The following is an 18,310-nucleotide window of genomic DNA, read 5'->3' on the forward strand; positions in this document are numbered from 1 at the left end:
TTGACCGACGAACCATCTTATCTCGGATCATTGATTTTCCGCAATCTTATCAGCAAGCAGGACAATTTGCTGGGTACGAAAACACCCCGCTGTATCCCATCTTTTCCGCGTAGTGCTAGACACCAGATTTTGTTTCTCAACCTTTTTATGCCTCTTAAAATCTACCCTAAAATTATTATCACGTTTAACTCCCATAATGCTCTACCTGGTGGGACTGGGTCTCGCTGATGAGACGGATATTACGGTGAAAGGACTAGAGGTCGTCAAGAAGGCGGAACGAGTATATCTAGAAGCATATACCAGTATACTCCTCGTTGACAAGGAGAAATTGGTGAGCCTCCATGACTGAGCATTGTCGATTGCACGCTAATACCCGGTCTTTGGTCTTCAAGGAAGCTTTCTACGGCAGACCAGTGATAATAGCAGATCGCGAAGCTGTTGAATCTGGTAGTGATGATATACTAGCCGAAGCAGACAAAGTAGATATTGCTTTCTTAGTCGTCGGTGATCCGTTCGGGTGAGTCGATCCCACCCGGGATTCGGAGAACCCGAATGCTCAAATTCCCAGTGCTACAACACACACCGACCTCGTCCTTCGCGCTCGGGAGCTCGGAATTCAGACGAAATCGATACCGAACGCGTCAATCATGTCGGCAATTGGCTGTACTGGGTTACAATTATACAATTTTGGCCAAACTGTCAGTATGGTATTTTTCACCGAAACTTGGAAACCATCGTCTTTCTATGACAGAATCAAGGAAAACATCCAGATTGGCCTTCATACGCTTGTGCTCCTTGATATCAAAGTGAAAGAGCAGTCCTTGGAAAATATGGCTAGGGGCAGAAAGGTTTATGAGCCTCCTCGGTATATGACTGTCGCACAGTGCGCTGGCCAAATGCTTGAGATAGAAGAAGAACGAAAGGAGGGTGTTTATGGGCCTGATAGCCTTGCGATAGGCGCTGCGCGGGTTGGCGCCGAAGATCAAAAATTGGCTGTTGGTACCCTGAAAGAATTAACTGAGACAGATATGGGCGAGCCTTTGCATTGTTTGATCCTCTTGGGCAAGAGGACGCATGACCTGGAGAGGGATTTCATTCGGGAATACGCAATTTGCGCAGAAACATTTGATAGAGTCTGGAAGAGACACCAAGAATCAACTATATAGGACCTTTGACGCCTCATGACAATATGGTAGAATGTCATTTCTCCATGGACGGCATCGGATGTGAAGTGGCTGTAATGGCAGCAGACAAGCAGCGGAAGTTAGCAAGAAAGAAAGCTTCAAGATCGTCTTGCAAGCTAACTTAGAAAATGCGGAGTCACACACCTAGAGTACTTCTTGCTATTTATCGATTCACACGTAGACGAGCGAGCAAGATTTCATATTTATCCCCGCCTGGAAGGATATCTGGCCCTGTTGAACAGAAGACCACCAGGAAATCAAACAGGGCCATATCTATAGGACAGCGCTATTATCCCAATATTATTCGGAAACAACTTTTTCGATGAGGAGGAGCTCTCTTTGCGATGTGGCAAGAGGATGTACTTTATCTCTGTGCGAAGCGGATAGACTTTGCAAGGGTGCCGTTAGTGAACCACAGGCTGGAGCTCCTCCACAGCTCTGTTAAATAGCTCCGAGTCTACTCCGTACATAGCGTAAATACGCCTTCACCTGCCCCCGTAATTGAGTTATGGCATCAAGAATATTCCTATATGTTTACGCTATTCAATGAAACAATCCCTTCATTATTATCTGAAATTTTGATGAGACCTAAAATTGATTCGGAACAGACTGTCAAATCCGTCAATCCCTGCCATTGAACCTTGCTTGCCATGGTCGTCTACGTCCTCCACGGATTTCGCTGGCCCCGAGTGGGCACATTGAATGCGCCGGGAATCTGTGCGCACATCGTTTCTTACAACCTCCTCGACGCAGCGGCCGAATATCTCCAAGAGCCAGCGACGTGTCGTGCCATTCTCCAATCTTTCAGGCGCATCGATCCCAACATTCCGTATCACCTGCCGGACTTGCGTATCATAGAGCAATACGATCCCGACGACATTGGTGATACTGCGTTGAGACAACCATACGCATTTGTTGCTGCTAAGGTGATTACTATGCCGGACGAAGGACGACCCGGCCAAATGCTGAGTTTGAATATCGGCGAGATTATCGAGAAGGGACCCGAGCTTTCTCCTGGGGGGCCGGAGGCATTGAGGAGGTTAAGGGACTTTTTGGCGCCGGAAGAGAATATCGGGTGGTGGGTAGTATATAATGGGGATCCGGAGAGAGCGTTCCCGAAGTCTGATGAAGGCGATAGTGCAACCGAGGATGATAGTGTAGAGCAAGAAGATAGCGAAAGGGATGATGAATCTAAAGAAGAAACTAGATCATGAAATAGTATCATCCTGCGAAAGAGAAATGTGCACGGAGTAGAACAGTATAATTAAATCTTCGGCATTCCATTTGGTCTATTGACGTTTGATACAATTTCAATTTCCATTCGCGGCGCAATTATATTTGCACCTACACCATGCCCGTAGCACCGGTGGAGACGAATCGGCGGAGGTATTCCCATGGGTTGTGGGGGAACGAAAATGTAATTACTTCACCAATTTCATGGACGAAAGGACATATAGAGCGAAGATTCCTGTCTACTCCGTACATCGGCCCCGAACATTGTTGTCGAGAATCATTGGATGGAAAGCTCAGGAACAAAGCGGCGACAAAAGGCAGAATAGGTGAGTTATCCCCGAGACGACATGCTCATCAGGGGGATCTGCCTCAACTCATCGTATTTCACTCATCTTTTTGAGCTGAGCCCAGTCCCAATGTTGACAGTATAAGGTGTACCCAGGAAATTTATAGAGACATGGTTCTCTCCTTTATCCTTGTTCAGAACCGACAGTAAGTTCGCCTTCCCATCGTGTGGCAGCGGAGGTTAACTCGCACCAAGAGGGAAGACCCGGTTGGCCAAGTGGTACGCGCCGTATACAGTACGCTTTTTGACATCCGTATCTAACGTTTCGGAGTAACCTGAACTGATTTTCTCACAGGATGATGAGAAAGTGAGACTCAAGGGCGAGGTATGAGATAATTGATCAGCTCGCATTCCACGGTCCTCTCCGTTGAGCCCTCCGCATGGTCCTCTCGTTATGCTTTATAATTTGTCCATTAAGACTAACGGGCTCCTTGAGCACAGGTTCACCGCCTCATCGCACCCCGCGACCAAAAGTACCAATCTAATTTCGTCGAATTCCGACGAAGCACAAAAATCGTCTACCGCCGTTACGCAGGCCTCTTTTTCTGCGCATGTGTTGACGCAAATGACAATGAGTTAGCGTATTTAGAGGCTATTCACTTCTTCGTTGAGGTCCTAGATCAATTCTTTGGGAACGTGTGCGAGTTGGATTTGGTGTTCAATTTCTACAAGGTGAGCTAATACGGTATATTATTATTCGATTCTCGGAGGCTAAGGCGGTTCGGAATTTAGGTCTATGCAATTCTTGATGAGGTCTTTCTTGCGGGCGAGATCGAAGAGACAAGTAAACAAGTTGTTCTGACGAGATTGGAGCACTTGGACAAACTCGAGTGATATATGATACCCAACGAACGCCATATACATCCACGGGACTTGTAATGGGCTTCAATTGATGCACTGAATTCCCGCGAGACATGATGATGGGCTTATAACCACTGTTTGACACAATAAGTGGCTTTACAATGCGCCAGTGACATAGCAAATTTCTAGGAATGAGTGGCCTCACGCCAATATCACCTGACGCAATCTGAAATTTTGCTTTCGAGCTTCATCTTGGCCGTTTGCAGTTTTGGCTATGGGCTATGGTGTGGTGGCTTCGCTGCATGAATGTATCAGATGCACGACTGCGACAATCATACAGGATCCACCCTGGCAATGGTTATTTCGTCTCGAAGGGCGGATGGGATGTTATGTGCGCATGGCTTTGACTCTCGCTTAGGCCTGTGCAACTGCGATTTCAGCAAACACGTAAAATTCTGATCTCAGCTTATTAAATATGAAAATCTTGCGACGTAGGATGATAGTCCAATGAGAAACTAGTAAATAGTAGCCGATTTGTTGCCTGAGGTGACAGTACACCATATGCAGAAACCCGTGTCGTCGCAATGATTGAATGTTTGAATCCTAAAATTTTGCCGGCTCCGCTCAATTTTTGGTGGCTGGCAGAAGCAAAAATGCTGGCTGTTGCAATGCTTTATTTTATCCAGAGTGCATACATCGTACCCAGAGATAGCCGGGCAGCAATCCCGACCTGGAAGTTATCTGCCTTTTACGCAAAGAATGGTTAGACAAAGAGTTAAAAGAATTGAAACTCCCCAAGTCCTTTGATTCCAGCGGTCAAAAGATCCATATCCAACGCTCTGGTCCTTGCGAATGCATCTTTCTTTTGCTAGAGTGGTTTTGCAAACAAAGAATTCAATAATGTTCCCTTTCCTCCACCGTCCATGGCCATTGCGAAAGCGTCGTCTCAGTAGAGAGAGGGAAAGTTGGGAGCGGCATAGACTGATAAATGCTCAACGAAAACGTTTCTCTTTTTGCTGCATACTCTAGGTTGACTATCCTCATCATGGCATCCGGACGGAAGGAGATTAACTGGTTATCCCTGCACCTTCATCCATGATGGTCCGTGGGTGCTGCAGGATTGGATTGCCGGGACGTCTGAGCAAGCTTAAAATAAAAATATCCGCAGGACAGGACACCTCTGCGCCACCCAACAGCCCGTCAGTGCGCTTGCGAGTCTATTTCGTTATGTATTGAGCTTCAGGGTTGAGAACTTGCCCCTGGCTTCGAGGAGACGGGGCTTCGGCTGGTCGGCCCGGACCCTGGTGGATACGAATCTGGCCTGAAGTACGGGGTCCTTCACACGAACTGGTTTGAATGGCCAGCAACATCCGAAATGGTGGGGATTAGTTGACCCTCTGGGGGGGAGGAGCAAGAGCAGGATGCTGGGATGCTGCAGCCAGCCAGCTGTATGCAAACAACGTACGACAGCCTTTCTAGGGTTGGACAACGTTCCTGTCGCAGCAGCGTTCTGCCTTCAGCTACCCTGTCATGGCCACCACCGAGCAACTGATTCGCTCGTTAAATCCAGTTCGCCAACCAGAGAATAACCCGACGGGGCATCGTCAGTTCGTATGATCGCTGCGCCCGGATCCCTTCACGTTAAGTTGAGCATAAAGTTTCCCTTGTCCCCGCCATCATACTTGGGTTCCATTCGATCTGGTTATGGAGAAGCTACCGCCAGTTTGACTTCGCTCTTCTCTTTTTACATTTATTATGGTTGATTGTGTTCATCAATGTTGTACTTCTTCTCCGTCTCTCATGACAGCGCTCTCGCTGACTTGCCTGTTATTCAATGAAATGGACGACAGAAACTTCTCTGATTGTGGCCGCTGCCACGATTGTTGCCATACAGATTATTTTTCGCTGTACCTACAGGCTCCTCGGCACTTTCAAATTGCTTCCTGCTATCCACCAGAGATGGCACTCAGATGACAGCTGGATGGCCTTTTCACTTGTACCCCTAGTCTCCCGAACAGCTTGCATAGCGTGGTACTTCGATCTCCGCGCAGCGAAGACCCATCACCATGACGTTGTGGCGAAGAAACTAGTTATACCTTCTCGGCTGGCTTATGCTCTGTTGTACGTTCTGTGTTATGAACACCCCGTTGACAGACGGTCCCTTGAAAAATAACATATTCGCTGATGCCAGACGCATTTTCTCCCCGATCCAGCCTCTGGTGCATGAAACTATGCCTCCTCCGGTTTTATTCGCGACTCGAGAATGGGTCAAACAGGGTCCATCGAGCCAGGCGTGCGCTCTGGTACTTTATCGTGGTATCTTTTTTGGTCATAGTGCTGGCCACTTTGCTTGAATGCAGGCCATTGTCACTGTAAGAATCCTACGGCCTTTGATTTACTGGAAATAGCATCTAATGACTCATTCTTAACAGATATTGGGCACCGACGAAGCGTAAGTCCCTATATCTCCGCAAAAGGGAGCTTGAAGCCAACTATCTAACACAGCTCTTCGTGTTTAGATGCATGCCAGAAGGGGACAAAGAATCTTCTGACGATGGCAATCCTCAACATTGCCACAGACCTCGCCTTGATTCTCTTTCCGATTCCGATGCTCTGGAAGATGTCCACCCTCAGCTTCCAAACGTATGCCACGGCCTCACTCTTCTTTGACCGCTCATAGGCTTTGACTAAATCTTTCACTAGAAAAGTCCAATTGACATTGCTCTTCCTTGTGGGAACTATTGTGGTTGTAGTAACCATCATCCGTTTACCGCTCATCTACTTGCATTCCAACTCGCAGACGACTCGCACCATGGTACGTCATGCTTTCACACACCGCTTCGTTTAAGCCTCCATTTTAGCCTACAACAATGCTGACCTTCTCGTTCTCCCCTGACAGTGGGCGTCGATAGAAGTCGTTTGTGCATCTATTGTCAGTAATGCTGCGTTTTACTACGCGTTATGGAAAGAAATTCCCAGGTGGCGTGGCCAACGGCCATCCTCCGTACCTCTCGTCCCGTATATACTTTCCTTGGAGCACAATGGATCTGAAAATCAAAGAGCTTGGACCTGTCCAGAACAACGATTAATTCAAGCAAGCACTTCCGATAAAACTGATGATACATCTGCTGGAACGCCGAAAGACACCTTCAGCCTTGTTGAGACGGGACTTAAGGGATTGCATGGATCGACGTAGTGGTGCTTTTCTGGTATATATATATTTTCAGCACAGCTTAATGTACATACATACATACGTAGACTAGACTTAGATACCCAACGTTTCGATAAGAAACAGTTGTTAATCCGAGAAGAGGAGGCTTCGAGCTCCGTTACTTCTTAACTATCTCCTGGGTCCGAAATACAGATTGGAAACACATCAAAAACATATCAGTGGATTTATAGAACAGTACCTCAAGAGAGTCAAACTTGATGAGGAAGATCGCTTACAAAATAGAATTTAAAAATACCATGCTCATGACAATATTACCTTGTCGTAATATTTACGTGTCTCTGTCTCGCATTCAGACAATGATTTCGCCCAGAGCTCAGATTAATCGCGGATATAGACGCTGTTGAGAAAGCATATTGCTAGTGCCAACTCCCTGTCCAGGAGCCTGTGATATATCATTCGTGAAGCTGAAGAAATTTCCCCTGGTCATTTTTTCAGAGCCGCAAATCTTTTTGCCAACTCATCCACTTCAGGTATGCCACCACCAATCTTGGTGCTCTCAGCCTCTGCTACTTGTGCTGGCGATGGCTTAGCGTCAGCTTTCGTGCCAGGCGAGTGAGCATCGGCTCCTTTCATATTTCCCTTTGGACCTTCTATCCCGCGTTTCTCAGGAGCTTGTGTGTCTGTTTCTTGGACGAATTCCGGGAGTTGATCGTCTTCTTCAACGGTCTGACCCCCTTCCCCATCCCCATCTTCATCTTCATCCTGGTGCCACCGGAGCCCATGACTCCTTGCAATTTCCTTTAGATACTTCTCCACCAAAACTGGTGATGCCTTCTGGACTCGTAACCGCTCTACTAGTTCTTCCGGCAAATCGACAGGCAAATCATCGTCATCCTGTGCTCTGCTTGCAAATCCATTTCCCCATCTTTGTATTAGCTTTACGCGGAGTTCCGGTAGCCCTGTAATGTCCCGAGGAAGGCGTGGATAGGAGTAGAATATCACAGCAGCGGCACGATCTAGTTCCAGGTCGATGTAGACTTCAGGTTCCCTGTCTTCAGCGGTTTCAGCACCGTCTTTAACCTCTATATCTTCAGCAACGCCATCATCGACGGTTGCTTCATGCGTCGGTGGACGCGCAACACTCTGAGCATCTCGGGTATTTGACCGCTGTCGTTGGGTCCGCGAGCCCTCACCAAGGCCAAAAATACTCCAAAATCCCCATCCGCCGCCTCCACTGCTCCCTTCTATCGTCGAGGGCGCCACCCTCCCGCTCCTAGCGTGGTTCCCAGCGTGGTTCCCTCTCCTCCTTACAGCCAACGTTTTCCCTTTTTTCTTCTGCCCAAACGCAAGATGATCCAATATATTCGCCCGCACATGCAACTGCTCACAATGTAACTCGATAATCTCCAACGCAGAGATCAGGTTGTCGTTCGCGATCACATCTTCCGTCTTGATGCGGGCAAAATCATCGCGGCCTTCCTTGAGAAGCTTGGCGAGTTCGCGCGCCTTGGTCTTGGAGTAGCCACGTCGTTCTTTGATGAGTTGGCGGATGCGGTAAATCAGGGCCTGCAGGGAGAAGATTAAATCTGTCTGTTGAATATGAGAAGTATGTTAGTAGAAGAGGCGTAGATAAGTCCTGAATGGATGAGGCACGGGCAGTTGAAGTCTTGTAGACTAACGTACTGTTTGCTTTGGTAGTGGCATTGCTACTCCAGAGCACCCATATTAAAGCATGTAGGAATCATAGAATGATATGTTTTCTACTCCGTATTTCCTGGGGCGACGATTTATCCAGAGATTGGTTAGGAGCTTGGTCGGCGATGGTGGTGACCGGCCTGGTGCCCTCAACTCCGCACCTTGTTCCACACCCCCGACATTGCAACTCTATCCAACTCCATGAATTAGTTAACTACTACTCCTTGCGGAGCATTTTTCAACCCAAGGGTCGCCTCAACAACTCTCTACGGACTCCATTACCTTTTGATTATTCGCAAGTCAAAAAAGAGCTTATTAGGAGTTAGTTCCTATCCCATATGTTGCTAATGACGCCCTTGTAAGATATGATTCAATTGCATACATACTAGTTACCCCGTACGAAGTACCTATTCCAAATAACACCTTGCCTATATGGTTTCTCCATACTTTCCAGCAATAGCAACTGCTTCTGCGCGATTTCAACGAGCTACCAAGTTGGAGTACCAATGTCATTTGAAATTCTCAAGAGTGAAGTATCGCTATTGGCGCGTCGCTCCCCCCCCCCCCCCCCCCCCCCCGGGGGGGCCACACTATCAACCGCAGTTCCAATTCGTCAACCCTGCCCTGCAAGCATAGACCGCTTCCCTGGTTGAAATTTTGTACGATCAATCTAATATAACTAAGATAGATCCACATTCAGAGAGTCTTCAGTCATCATCTCTGCCTGTGTTGCCGGACTTAGGTCTAGCAGACAGGGGATCAGAGGTTCAGCTGCCACTCGAGCAGCCTCTGTTCCTGGACTTGGGGATAATGGCGGTCTCATGATTTTGGCTATGAGCGTCGCCAGCTCATCCTTTTGCCAGCGGGTAGGGAACCCAAGCCTGGAGGCATAAAATATGTATCCGCGGAGGATAAGCGCATGCTCCACATCTGGCGTCAAGGAAACCTGTGCAGTCATCAGCTGCTCATGTCAATAATGCGGTTTGCCAAGGATGGATATATCTACCTCTTCGCATTTTCTTTTACCATCATGGCACTTCTGGCACGCTATTCTCCCCGGCAGAGTAACGCACCAAAATGTCTCCACATCCAAATCAGGAAGACAGTTCAAGCACGGGATACCGATGATCAATCGGGCCATTTCCAAGGTCATACCGGACGTCCCTAGGATCTTATAGGTCGGAGGGTCATTTTCCGAGGTGGACATCGTGAGCAACAGGGGTTCCGAAGAAGCCACCGCGGTAGAGTCAGTGGATAACAACAGCAGTCAAAAATCCACTGCAGAGATAATCAAGGGCAGTTGAAATCAGAAGAGCGCCGTGATCGATCTCGAGTCCTTTGGGAGGGAGAAGCTGAAGAGAGAAGATCCTGGCCCAAAATCGCCTACAAGACCACTCGCTTCAGTGGTTCTACTAGAAGTAAAATACTGGACGTCGTAGCAGGAGCTACCCGGCAGCAAACCGCTTTCCTTTTGCAACTTCAGGTAGGAGGTACCTTCGTTATCCGCCCAGGAAAGAACCGCCGAGTAGACGCCGCTGACTATCTGGACAGGAGGTACAGCCGCCGGTTCACTTTGATCAACGCGGTCAAATTGCTCAGCATAGCTTATTGGAATCGTCGGGCAAGCGACGTACATACTCCTTACATAGGTAGGTGAATAATATAATATGGCATGAAGCCGAAGTGGAGGGAGCCTATTCACGCTTTATCGAGCAGCTTAGTACATCTTCAATACCATAAAAACTTAAGAACTAATAAATCTGGCGTTCCTGATGTTGAGGCTTGGGTTTTGTTATCCTTTGGTATTTGTAGCCTTTTCATCACCCGCAACGCCCACCAGGTTCCCGTACTTTAGAGTGTTCATGGTTGCTGCAAATTGCCCGAAGGAAGGTGAAACCGTAAGAATCATTGCAGACTGACTGTCCGTGGAAGCCGAGAAGTGCTCGCGGAGCACCATTGTCAGTGGGGAAGACCTAAATGGGATACGCGCTTGATTGAGAGCACGCGCACGGATGACCTCTTTCAAGGCAAGCAGGTCGGTGTTTATCTGTCGACCCTCCTGGCGTTCCTGGGGCGTCATTTTGGTCGCGAATGTTGAGGGTGTGGCCTTTTCATGATAGTATTCAGATCCCGCCAAATCGACAAAGACGAGCTTTCCACCAAGGCATCTCTGGTCATGAGATGCGAATACATCGCATGCGTGGGCTTCCGCCTGTTTCATGTACGACTCGAACTTTTCTTTTTCCTTTTCCGCAGCGTCAATGCGCTCCTGATTTGGCGGACGATCTGGATTAGGAACATATTTCCCTTCGGAAGTTTTGATGTAGGCATTTGCATTCTCCTCGAGATAAATATCTGTAGCGCGCTTAGCAACCGGGACGAACTCAGACTCTCGATCAATAATGGCATCGCGCGCATCAAGTAGCGACTTGGTCACAACCTCGAGCTTTACAACCGCATGGGTACGGGAACTTTGGTCATGTACGGTGGATAACCCAATTGCTCTGAGCTTAAGGCCAACTTGCAGCTCACGACGCAAATCCTCGAAACTCCAGCAGTCCCGAACAACGACTGGACGGACTCTGACTTTTCCGCCTTCTAGCACCTCTGTTTCGCCGCGAACATGGACTCGTCCGTCGGGCCCTTCTCGAACATAGCATTCCCGGCGACCATTCAAAAGATCAAAAGCACTATTCTTTCGCATCTCATACATGCGGATCCCAATACCTAACCTATCTCCGTCATTCCCTCTCCCCTCAGAGGCTCGAGCTTCATTCAATTTCTCAAGTGCCTGGCAAAGGGCGTGCGCGGCAGCTAAACAAAGGCCAAATTCGTCGCTGTTTTCGTAGTCGTAGCCAATGATCGTGTGTGTTTTCCCGCTTCCAGAGTGGCCGTAGGCGAAAAAATTGCAGGTTCCCCCATTCAGAACGTGAGGAAGAGAGGGTGCAACAACAGCTTCAAAAACATCCTTATTGCCGTCATTGACCTCAAAGATCCGTGAGAAGCACCCTGCACTCTTCCATGAACGGTCTCGGCTCGACCCTAACTGTGAGATTATCGAAGTTGAGAAGCGTGAATTTTCATGCTGAGCATGAGAGCGTTCGAGTTCCCCGGTCGTCGATTCGCCTGGGCTCATAGGTCGCCATCTCACAAATGCTTGCATCTCCGACTGAATTAATAGAGGCTGAAAGATCTTCGAACAAATGTCTTTTCGTGGAGGCCGGGTGTAGAGCAGTGCGTCTTCGGGACAAAGCACGGTGGACTAGCTGGATTTCCAGTTCGCTGAAAGCGACAGTTCGTCCTTGCTGTTAACCAAAATGCCGCAAGCTCAACAGACAGCTGCCGTCGACATAACCTGTTTCGTTCTCCACCCCTTGCGCAGTACTCCGATTTGTAGTGGGATGCCAGCCTCGACCCACATCGCTGGGTGCCCATTTAGCGCGCTGTTGGGCGCGAACTCAGAATCCTGATCAAACTCATCCCGCCTCAGTTGCTGCGACATTCGTTGGTGCATATCACCTCCTCTAGGTTTCTCTGTTCTCCATATACATTTGTTCCGTTTCGCGCCAGGCTGATCTGCCGCGCTCCTCGGATTCCGTGATGCGGCAGATAGTTAACCCTCTCCGAGCTTTCATCCTCGACCAGATATCAGTTCGCGATCGCTGCATGGAAACTTCTCACATCAAGAGTAAGCATACGCTTAGGGAGTTTATGAAGCTTTATGTCTAGTGGGTATTCATAGGTTAAGTTGGAGCTCGAAGCTGTTGCTGGAGAAAGAATTGCGAGTGCAAAGAAACAAGGAGGCCGTCGCCGCCATTATATTAAGTTCCGGGATGCAGACTTTATCGTGAAATATCCGCAAGACCTTGCTATCCTCAAGTTTAACGGGCTAGCTGGTGCCTGATGGATGAGCAAAGTACACCGATAATATATAAGATCGAGTCAACTCCTTTGCCTGGAAGATTGTAAGGCATGTCATCTCACATCGCAGCCCGGCTGGTCAACCCGTCGCTCGCCCGAGCGGAATTGGAGCCACGGCAACGAGAGCATTTCTCTCACCTTTAGTCCAAAGGGCTTTCTCGGTTGTTTCTCTCCGCGCGACATGCCCCGAGATTCTGGGAAACCTGAAGCTGGTGATCTGCCGATCCTTTTAATGGGATCTCCGTCTCCTTTTAAGTTTCGAGGAGCTTTGGCCTTCGAGATAGTGCACTTCTGGACAGGAGTGAGATGGTTTTTCTTCAATCAGTAAGCAGTAACTTCTCTAAACTATTAAGGGCCGCAAACTCACATTCTCAGATTGGTGAGCATCCTGTGCTGAAAAAAAGAGGAAAAAGCGAACTACCTAGTTACATATGTATAACCCAGAAATAACTCCATCGCGACAAACGCCGTTGAAGCAAACCATGGATTCATAAACGAAGCCCCATATCCATCCTCCAATTAACCCCATCAACGTGAATAAGGAAAATGAACATTTGGGTTGTTATTCAAAGTTTAGGTTTTCCACTCAATGTCAATGCCATCGATGCGAGGGCGAACTAATAGGCCACAGTTTCATAATCTTCAAAGTCGCTATCGCAGTCATCGAGACCAGAGTCCATAAAAAGGACACCGTCGTAATCGGAATCGAATGGGTCGTCAACAGGCCCGGGATGACCGATAGGTCTTAGCCTTGACAATGAAAGCATAATACCCAGCTCTTGCAACTCATCTTCAGGTTCTGAAAAGGGAGACAAAGAATGCCCCGATCCGTTGGGGAATGACGAGTCTCTTGTGGCATCGTCGTTGAAGGAAAACGCTTCGATGGTGCGTGTCAACATTTCCAACTGTTCGGCAGGTCCATAATGGAATCGGGCTCTGAGCTGTCGATTCCTCTCCTCGGCTCTTTTGCGCTTCATGCGTCTAATTTCAAGTTGAGAAAAAATATATGGTTCGTTCGTGAGGGGATCAGTGTGGGCGTAATGGCACTCGTTCGCAAAGTAGCACTGTGGCTGGAAGCTCAACTCGGGCAGGGGCTGAGATGCTGTGTGCCCAGTCTCAAACCTAGTTATAGCTTCGCGCCAGCGCCTAACTTCCTCGTTGAAGTATCGGCAGGGTATTTTCTTTAATCTCGAGAGATAACCTTGTATGATTTCCTCTTTAACGGGGTTCTTAATTTCTTCCGCACCTTCCAAGTTGTTTTGCCCGCTAGCAGGCTTCTTATCTTGTGTGCTTGCCGAACTATCGGCAATCGGCGGAGTGGGAAATATGGAACTTGGGACGATGAAGGTACTCTTTTTCCTGCATAACGGACAAGTCTTTGTAGTTTTCGAAAGCGCGGCTTGGTCTGTCATGTAATCAGGGTCTTCGGGTTGTTCGTTGTTCGAGGAGGAGCGCCAGCTGCGAATGCAATCTATAAATAGCAGATTAGCTTCATGATGACGATCGATGAATCGAGAGTTCCGATCCAAAAGGTAACAACTGATATATGACATTTACATACCCAGGCAGAAAACATGATCACAATGGATCAGAAGCCCATAAGTGACCGGCACCTCCAGACAGATTGCACATGATTCCCGTGGCTGGGCGGGTCCCGTGGAGGGGGAAGCGGGCTCTGGAGATCGAGATACCCCTAAAGTAAATCGTTACAGTTATTTTGACTGCCCCATGACGGCACTGGCATGCTTGAGGAAATCATAATGGTTCAGTCTCTCACCTGGTTCTGTGGATTTGGCAGTCCGCGGGCTGTCCTTATCCTTGTCAATCCCCGCGAGAGCTGCGTCATGACGGAAGTAGCATTTGGTGCCCCGATAGCAGTAGCCCTTCTTCCACCATATACAATCCACCTGGCTGGGAGGAAGGGTCTGGCGACGAGAAGAGCTTCCTTGCTGAAGTGCCATTTGATCTAGCTGCGGCGAAACATGCAGAGACAAGAGATTGCTGAGCAGTAACAAAAGATGCGAAGTAAATAGGAGTTGAATGATACAATGAGCGGGTAGATGAGCGCATTAGTTTAGTTGGTTCACTCCTCCAATGACCACATCGCTCTTGGCACCTTAACTCTCAAGCTTGCTCTAATTGTACGGCCATCAACACTGCAATCAAACCCGGGCTCAACTTGTACTCCGTACCCTTCAGCACTATTAATAATTGGATCTTGCAGGCACCTTTCTACCCAGCTTTAGCCAGAAGGACTTACTGAGATCTGAAAGGTCCTTGAAAAAGAAACCGATTTTCAAGCAAGGCCTCCAATCCGGCAAAACTCCACCGGACTCTCTCTCACCCCTTCGGCCCCTTATTTAGCAATTCAGTCACATCTTTTCCATTTCCGTCTTTGGCTTCAATAACCCCTTAACATGACCCAGCTAAGACATCCCCAATCCAAGCATCCATTGTTGCTCCCTGCTTCGAGAAACAAAATAACATTGTTCTCTAAGCCTGAGAATGTGACACCAACCAGCACTTGGAGACAAGGCCATATCTTCCCCAGAATGGCTTGCACAGAATCGGAATGTAACTATCACAAAGGGTTTGCAGGACACTTGATTTTATCCAACATACTCCAGGTGATATATTCAACTTACTTTTCATATATAGAACGCCTTCGGTAGTAAGGTCTATGGATAACCGAGAATGGTCGCGTATCGATCGACATTCGAGCCATTGAACAGGACCCAAGTGGCATTGATATCTGACGCAGTGAGGTTACCAGCTCACCTGTGCTAATTTTGGGCCTGAAGCTCCCATCTAGAATAGTGTTCTGGTTTGATTGTGATCCTTATGAATAGTAGGGCTCTTGGCAATCTTTCGCTCCGATCATTGCATAGGAAACACCTCAGTGACATCTGAAATGCTGCTGTACTCTCTTCCTCAGCGTGTTATGATGACATGACCTCTCCAATTCCTAGGGATTTTTGAGCTCAGAAAACGTCAGGAGGTTGTTATTGCTGCCAAGCACAACAGACATGCCAACCCGTAGGGGAAATTCCATATATTTCCACCTCATGTCCGTTCCCCAGGGGTGAAGTTCAATTGGGTCGACCTCGAAAGTCTGCATGCTGATGAAGCCTCGTATATAAAGGCATAATCACATCTTTACCTATTTTCCCGTGGATATCTCAGAGGAAGGCAGGGAGAAGGTGCATGGGCATCCACTTTCCCATAGAACAGTGTAAAGGAAGTCCCTGAGGAGCCAAAGAGGGAACTGAATCTAGCTGGTTGATGAAGTGAAGGGCGCCAGACTCAAGAATTAAGCTTGCTTTGGTACGTCGCCTTCACTAATCATAACTAAACGACCATAATAATTGCACAGGAATGTAGAGAGCTCTTGGCATAAATCCTGGGGCTCACAGGCCTCGACACTACTCCAAGCTGCACTCTTATCACTGTTCAGGCCAGAATCAAATAAATACTGTAGAGTTTCTGGTCAGTGTTCCAGCACCAAATGCAACTTTAGAACTCGAGAAACACAAGCCTTTGCACAGGCGACTCCCTCTGGCAAATACGACTGGCCCTTCGGAGGACGGATCAGCATCAGGGTCATTGGACACGATCTCTTGCATTTTCATGACGACATTTGATGTCATTGAGCATTACGAGTGAGGCTTGGCGCTAGTTAAGTGCTTGACTACGGAGTACAGAGTACTCCGTCCACAGTACCGTCAAAAATGCGAGTAATATCACACTGCACGTGCGGTTTGTTGTGCGCGTGCAGTCGGGAACAAGCAACATCAGTGAACAAATTCTGAATAGTTGACCAAGGTTGCTGTACGGAGTAATTAACCCATAATTAGCTTGGTCCCAGACTTCTTTTGTCCAATTAGGCCTCGGATAGTGGTCCACGCCAGGACACTTCGCTTCATGCCTCAACTACGGACAATGGAGGACCTTGAATCTCGAGCCCTTCGACAGTTTGACAAACTTGTTCAGTGTGGTAGCATAATCTTCAAAGATGCGCCGCCCATCCATGTTCCCGCCCAGCCATTCAATGTAAGGCAAAAAGAGAAAATCAAAAGACATGGCCAAAACCTCTCTTCGGGAAATAGCCAATGTCTCTGCTCCAGCCCTGCCACACAAGATGAACAAGGAAAAAGAGACTGACCATGGTGTAAACTATCATTTGCGACGATTTTACTAGCTTCAATTCCGCATTGCCTCTAGCCTAACGAAGAAGCCACAAGTCGATATCAAGGAGGCCAAGGCGCAGTCCGACAGGCAACAAGACACTCCCAGTCCGTTCGCTAGGGATCCTCCCGACTTCGTTCTCGAGCATGTCGGCGCGGAACACACGTTGCGGTTCAACAAGTTCTGCGTCGTCCGGCCGCAGTTCGTCTTGCACACGAACGAATACAAACCCCAGATCGAACCTCTTTCCGCATCGGACCTGGCAGCCGCATGGAGTGTGCTCTGCAAGTTGGAAAGTCCGTACATAGTTATCTACAACGGTGGAGTCCAAGGAGGTTGGTCGTTGCCGCATCGACATTTGCAATTGCTTCCACGCCCCGCGAGAGATGTCCATGACCTTTTCCCGGATACGTATGGCATTGAGAATGGTGGGTTATTTGTTCGCATACTTTCCCTGTCCTTCGTATTTATTGGATGCGAGGGACGAAAATAAGCCTAATGCGTCGCTCTTCATGAGGTTCAGGCAGAGTTCCCAATATCCCGTTCCAGCATATTGCCAGGAAGCTATCTCCATCGCCTGCGGGAAACGATATCTTTTCGATTTACAGGGAACTTCTAGCCGCCGCTGGTGTTGACGAACCTGATTATTCCCATAGCCTGGTTCTCGTGAGAGAGTGGATGATGGTTATACCACGGTCTCGCGCAAGCCAGGAAGGGGTAAAAATCGTGAATGCAGCTGGTATGGTCGGTATGATCTGGATACCGTCAAAAGATGTTCTAGATATATGGCTTCAAAGCGAGGATCCCATGGAGATTCTGGCCCGATTTGGGAAGCCATGGTAGCATACTTCGTATACGTCTTTTCCATCCGCAAAGCCCAGCATTATGTAGAGACTTCAAAATCCTGCTCCATGTTGCTAATGAGGGTCTTCTGAGGAATGAAGTTTTTCGCTTTTCTCCTTGTTCCAAATTTGGAAGATATGATAAATAATCTCAAACAAAGGCTGTGTCAAACAGAAGGCCTACCAACAAGTTTGATGTTAGGTCCAACTCTTGGGACATAAACAACTTGTGTACTCCGTGGCTACCTCACTAGCCCAACTATCTCCAACAAGCACCTGGCATAAATCACTGGAGAAGCACTCGCTTTAAGGCTATCTTCCAGGGCCAGTAGCATATCTGAAGACAAGTTGTTTGCCTTTGTCTCTTTCTTTGTCCGTTTGATATTGCCTTGTTCCGAGCTAACATCATTACTAGCAACGTCTCCATTGTTGCTGTCAAGTACTACATCAAAATTCTTCCCCTTCAACATTACGGACGACCCCATTTCTTGTTTCAAGACACTCATTCCTACTGACGTAAATCTCGATATGTCTACTATCTGAAGGTTGATTCGACAGGTTGGTTTGATATGAGCGAACTGACTAGCTACAAGTACTTTGTATATCACCTCTTGGACCCCGTAGAATGGGCGGATTCGGCAAATATCATTGAGATGGGTTTGGAAGGCTCAGAGTACTCAGAACACTATAGAATTAGAAGAGTGATTTCACTTCTTTCTGGTTCCCTTCATCGCATTTGTGCAACTTTTGCTTCAGTGGTTTTGAATGGCTTTGTATGTGTGAGCTATGCTTTGTGATCTATCAATGCCAATTCCCCGGAATTGTACAGGCAATGCCATGACCATAGCTTAGGATACAGCCATATTTACTATCCGCATGTCACAAGACCATACTGCAGTATTCCGTACATAGAATAGCTCCTGTTAGGTAA

The 18,310-nt window shown here is 47.9% G+C and overlaps 9 protein-coding genes across 9 annotated transcripts; 5 read left to right on the forward strand and 4 right to left on the reverse strand.

Moving 5' to 3' along the window:
• Positions 1-196: 196 nt before the first annotated feature.
• DPH5 (diphthine synthase) lies at positions 197-1,480 on the forward strand (the record flags this gene model as incomplete). Its single annotated transcript, XM_003068771.2, has 3 exons — positions 197-331; positions 393-517; positions 569-1,480. 3 exons carry the CDS (start codon positions 197-199, stop codon positions 1,164-1,166), a joined length of 858 nt encoding a protein of 285 aa, XP_003068817.1. The 3' UTR covers positions 1,167-1,480.
• A 268-nt stretch (positions 1,481-1,748) lies between these two features.
• On the forward strand, positions 1,749-2,532 carry D8B26_002931 (uncharacterized protein). Its single transcript, XM_003068770.2, has one exon. It carries the CDS (start codon positions 1,835-1,837, stop codon positions 2,396-2,398), a length of 564 nt encoding a protein of 187 aa, XP_003068816.1. The 5' UTR covers positions 1,749-1,834; the 3' UTR covers positions 2,399-2,532.
• Positions 2,533-2,787: 255 nt separating this feature from the next.
• APS2 (AP-2 complex subunit sigma) lies at positions 2,788-4,092 on the forward strand. Its single transcript, XM_003068769.2, has 5 exons — positions 2,788-2,909; positions 2,959-2,998; positions 3,059-3,088; positions 3,205-3,435; positions 3,496-4,092. The coding sequence occupies exons 1-5, from the start codon at positions 2,875-2,877 to the stop codon at positions 3,595-3,597; spliced, it is 438 nt and encodes a 145-aa protein (XP_003068815.1). The 5' UTR covers positions 2,788-2,874; the 3' UTR covers positions 3,598-4,092.
• A 1,230-nt stretch (positions 4,093-5,322) lies between these two features.
• D8B26_002933 (uncharacterized protein) lies at positions 5,323-6,504 on the forward strand (the record flags this gene model as incomplete). The annotated part of the gene is made up of 6 exons (XM_003068768.2): positions 5,323-5,685; positions 5,778-5,936; positions 5,997-6,016; positions 6,084-6,207; positions 6,268-6,379; positions 6,464-6,504. The coding sequence occupies exons 2-6, from the start codon at positions 5,919-5,921 to the stop codon at positions 6,502-6,504; spliced, it is 315 nt and encodes a 104-aa protein (XP_003068814.2). The 5' UTR covers positions 5,323-5,685; positions 5,778-5,918.
• Positions 6,505-6,952: 448 nt separating this feature from the next.
• D8B26_002934 (uncharacterized protein) lies at positions 6,953-8,613 on the reverse strand. Its single transcript, XM_066123994.1, has 2 exons — positions 8,420-8,613; positions 6,953-8,326 (listed from the first exon to the last, which is right to left on the reverse strand). Exons 1-2 carry the CDS (start codon positions 8,438-8,440, stop codon positions 7,220-7,222), a joined length of 1,128 nt encoding a protein of 375 aa, XP_065980069.1. The 5' UTR covers positions 8,441-8,613; the 3' UTR covers positions 6,953-7,219.
• Positions 8,614-9,110: 497 nt separating this feature from the next.
• D8B26_002935 (uncharacterized protein) lies at positions 9,111-9,638 on the reverse strand (the record flags this gene model as incomplete). The annotated part of the gene is made up of 2 exons (XM_003068766.2): positions 9,111-9,377; positions 9,438-9,638. The coding sequence occupies 2 exons, from the start codon at positions 9,636-9,638 to the stop codon at positions 9,111-9,113; spliced, it is 468 nt and encodes a 155-aa protein (XP_003068812.2).
• A 585-nt stretch (positions 9,639-10,223) lies between these two features.
• D8B26_002936 (uncharacterized protein) lies at positions 10,224-11,594 on the reverse strand (the record flags this gene model as incomplete). The annotated part of the gene is made up of 1 exon (XM_003068765.2): positions 10,224-11,594. The coding sequence occupies one exon, from the start codon at positions 11,592-11,594 to the stop codon at positions 10,224-10,226; it is 1,371 nt and encodes a 456-aa protein (XP_003068811.2).
• A 1,049-nt stretch (positions 11,595-12,643) lies between these two features.
• Positions 12,644-14,344, reverse strand: D8B26_002937 (uncharacterized protein). Its single transcript, XM_003068764.2, has 3 exons — positions 14,130-14,344; positions 13,914-14,045; positions 12,644-13,823 (listed from the first exon to the last, which is right to left on the reverse strand). The coding sequence occupies exons 1-3, from the start codon at positions 14,311-14,313 to the stop codon at positions 12,970-12,972; spliced, it is 1,170 nt and encodes a 389-aa protein (XP_003068810.1). The 5' UTR covers positions 14,314-14,344; the 3' UTR covers positions 12,644-12,969.
• Positions 14,345-16,291: 1,947 nt separating this feature from the next.
• On the forward strand, positions 16,292-17,451 carry D8B26_002938 (uncharacterized protein; the record flags this gene model as incomplete). The annotated part of the gene is made up of 3 exons (XM_003068763.2): positions 16,292-16,402; positions 16,551-16,965; positions 17,061-17,451. 3 exons carry the CDS (start codon positions 16,292-16,294, stop codon positions 17,378-17,380), a joined length of 846 nt encoding a protein of 281 aa, XP_003068809.2. The 3' UTR covers positions 17,381-17,451.
• Positions 17,452-18,310: the final 859 nt, after the last annotated feature.

Source organism: Coccidioides posadasii, chromosome 2 (assembly GCF_018416015.2).
Source record: "Coccidioides posadasii str. Silveira chromosome 2, complete sequence".
Taxonomy (NCBI): domain Eukaryota; kingdom Fungi; phylum Ascomycota; class Eurotiomycetes; order Onygenales; family Onygenaceae; genus Coccidioides; species Coccidioides posadasii.

Excerpts from the sequence above, each read along its gene's own strand:
- D8B26_002931 (XM_003068770.2), top strand. The coding sequence starts at position 1,835 with ATGGTCGTCTACGTCCTCCACGGATTTCGCTGGCCCCGAGTGGGCACA.
- APS2 (XM_003068769.2), top strand. The coding sequence starts at position 2,875 with ATGGTTCTCTCCTTTATCCTTGTTCAGAACCGACA. Across the intron at positions 2,910-2,958 it reads ATCCTTGTTCAGAACCGACA|AGGGAAGACCCGGTTGGCCA; the intron begins GTAAGTTCGCCT and ends ACTCGCACCAAG. Across the intron at positions 2,999-3,058 it reads AGTGGTACGCGCCGTATACA|GATGATGAGAAAGTGAGACT; the intron begins GTACGCTTTTTG and ends ATTTTCTCACAG.
- D8B26_002934 (XM_066123994.1), bottom strand. The coding sequence starts at position 8,440 with ATGCCACTACCAAAGCAAACA. Across the intron at positions 8,327-8,419 it reads TGCCACTACCAAAGCAAACA|ACAGATTTAATCTTCTCCCT; the intron begins GTACGTTAGTCT and ends CATATTCAACAG.
- D8B26_002937 (XM_003068764.2), bottom strand. The coding sequence starts at position 14,313 with ATGGCACTTCAGCAAGGAAGCTCTTCTCGTCGCCAGACCCTTCCTCCC. Across the intron at positions 14,046-14,129 it reads TGCCAAATCCACAGAACCAG|GGGTATCTCGATCTCCAGAG; the intron begins GTGAGAGACTGA and ends GATTTACTTTAG. Across the intron at positions 13,824-13,913 it reads TGATCATGTTTTCTGCCTGG|ATTGCATTCGCAGCTGGCGC; the intron begins GTATGTAAATGT and ends TGCTATTTATAG.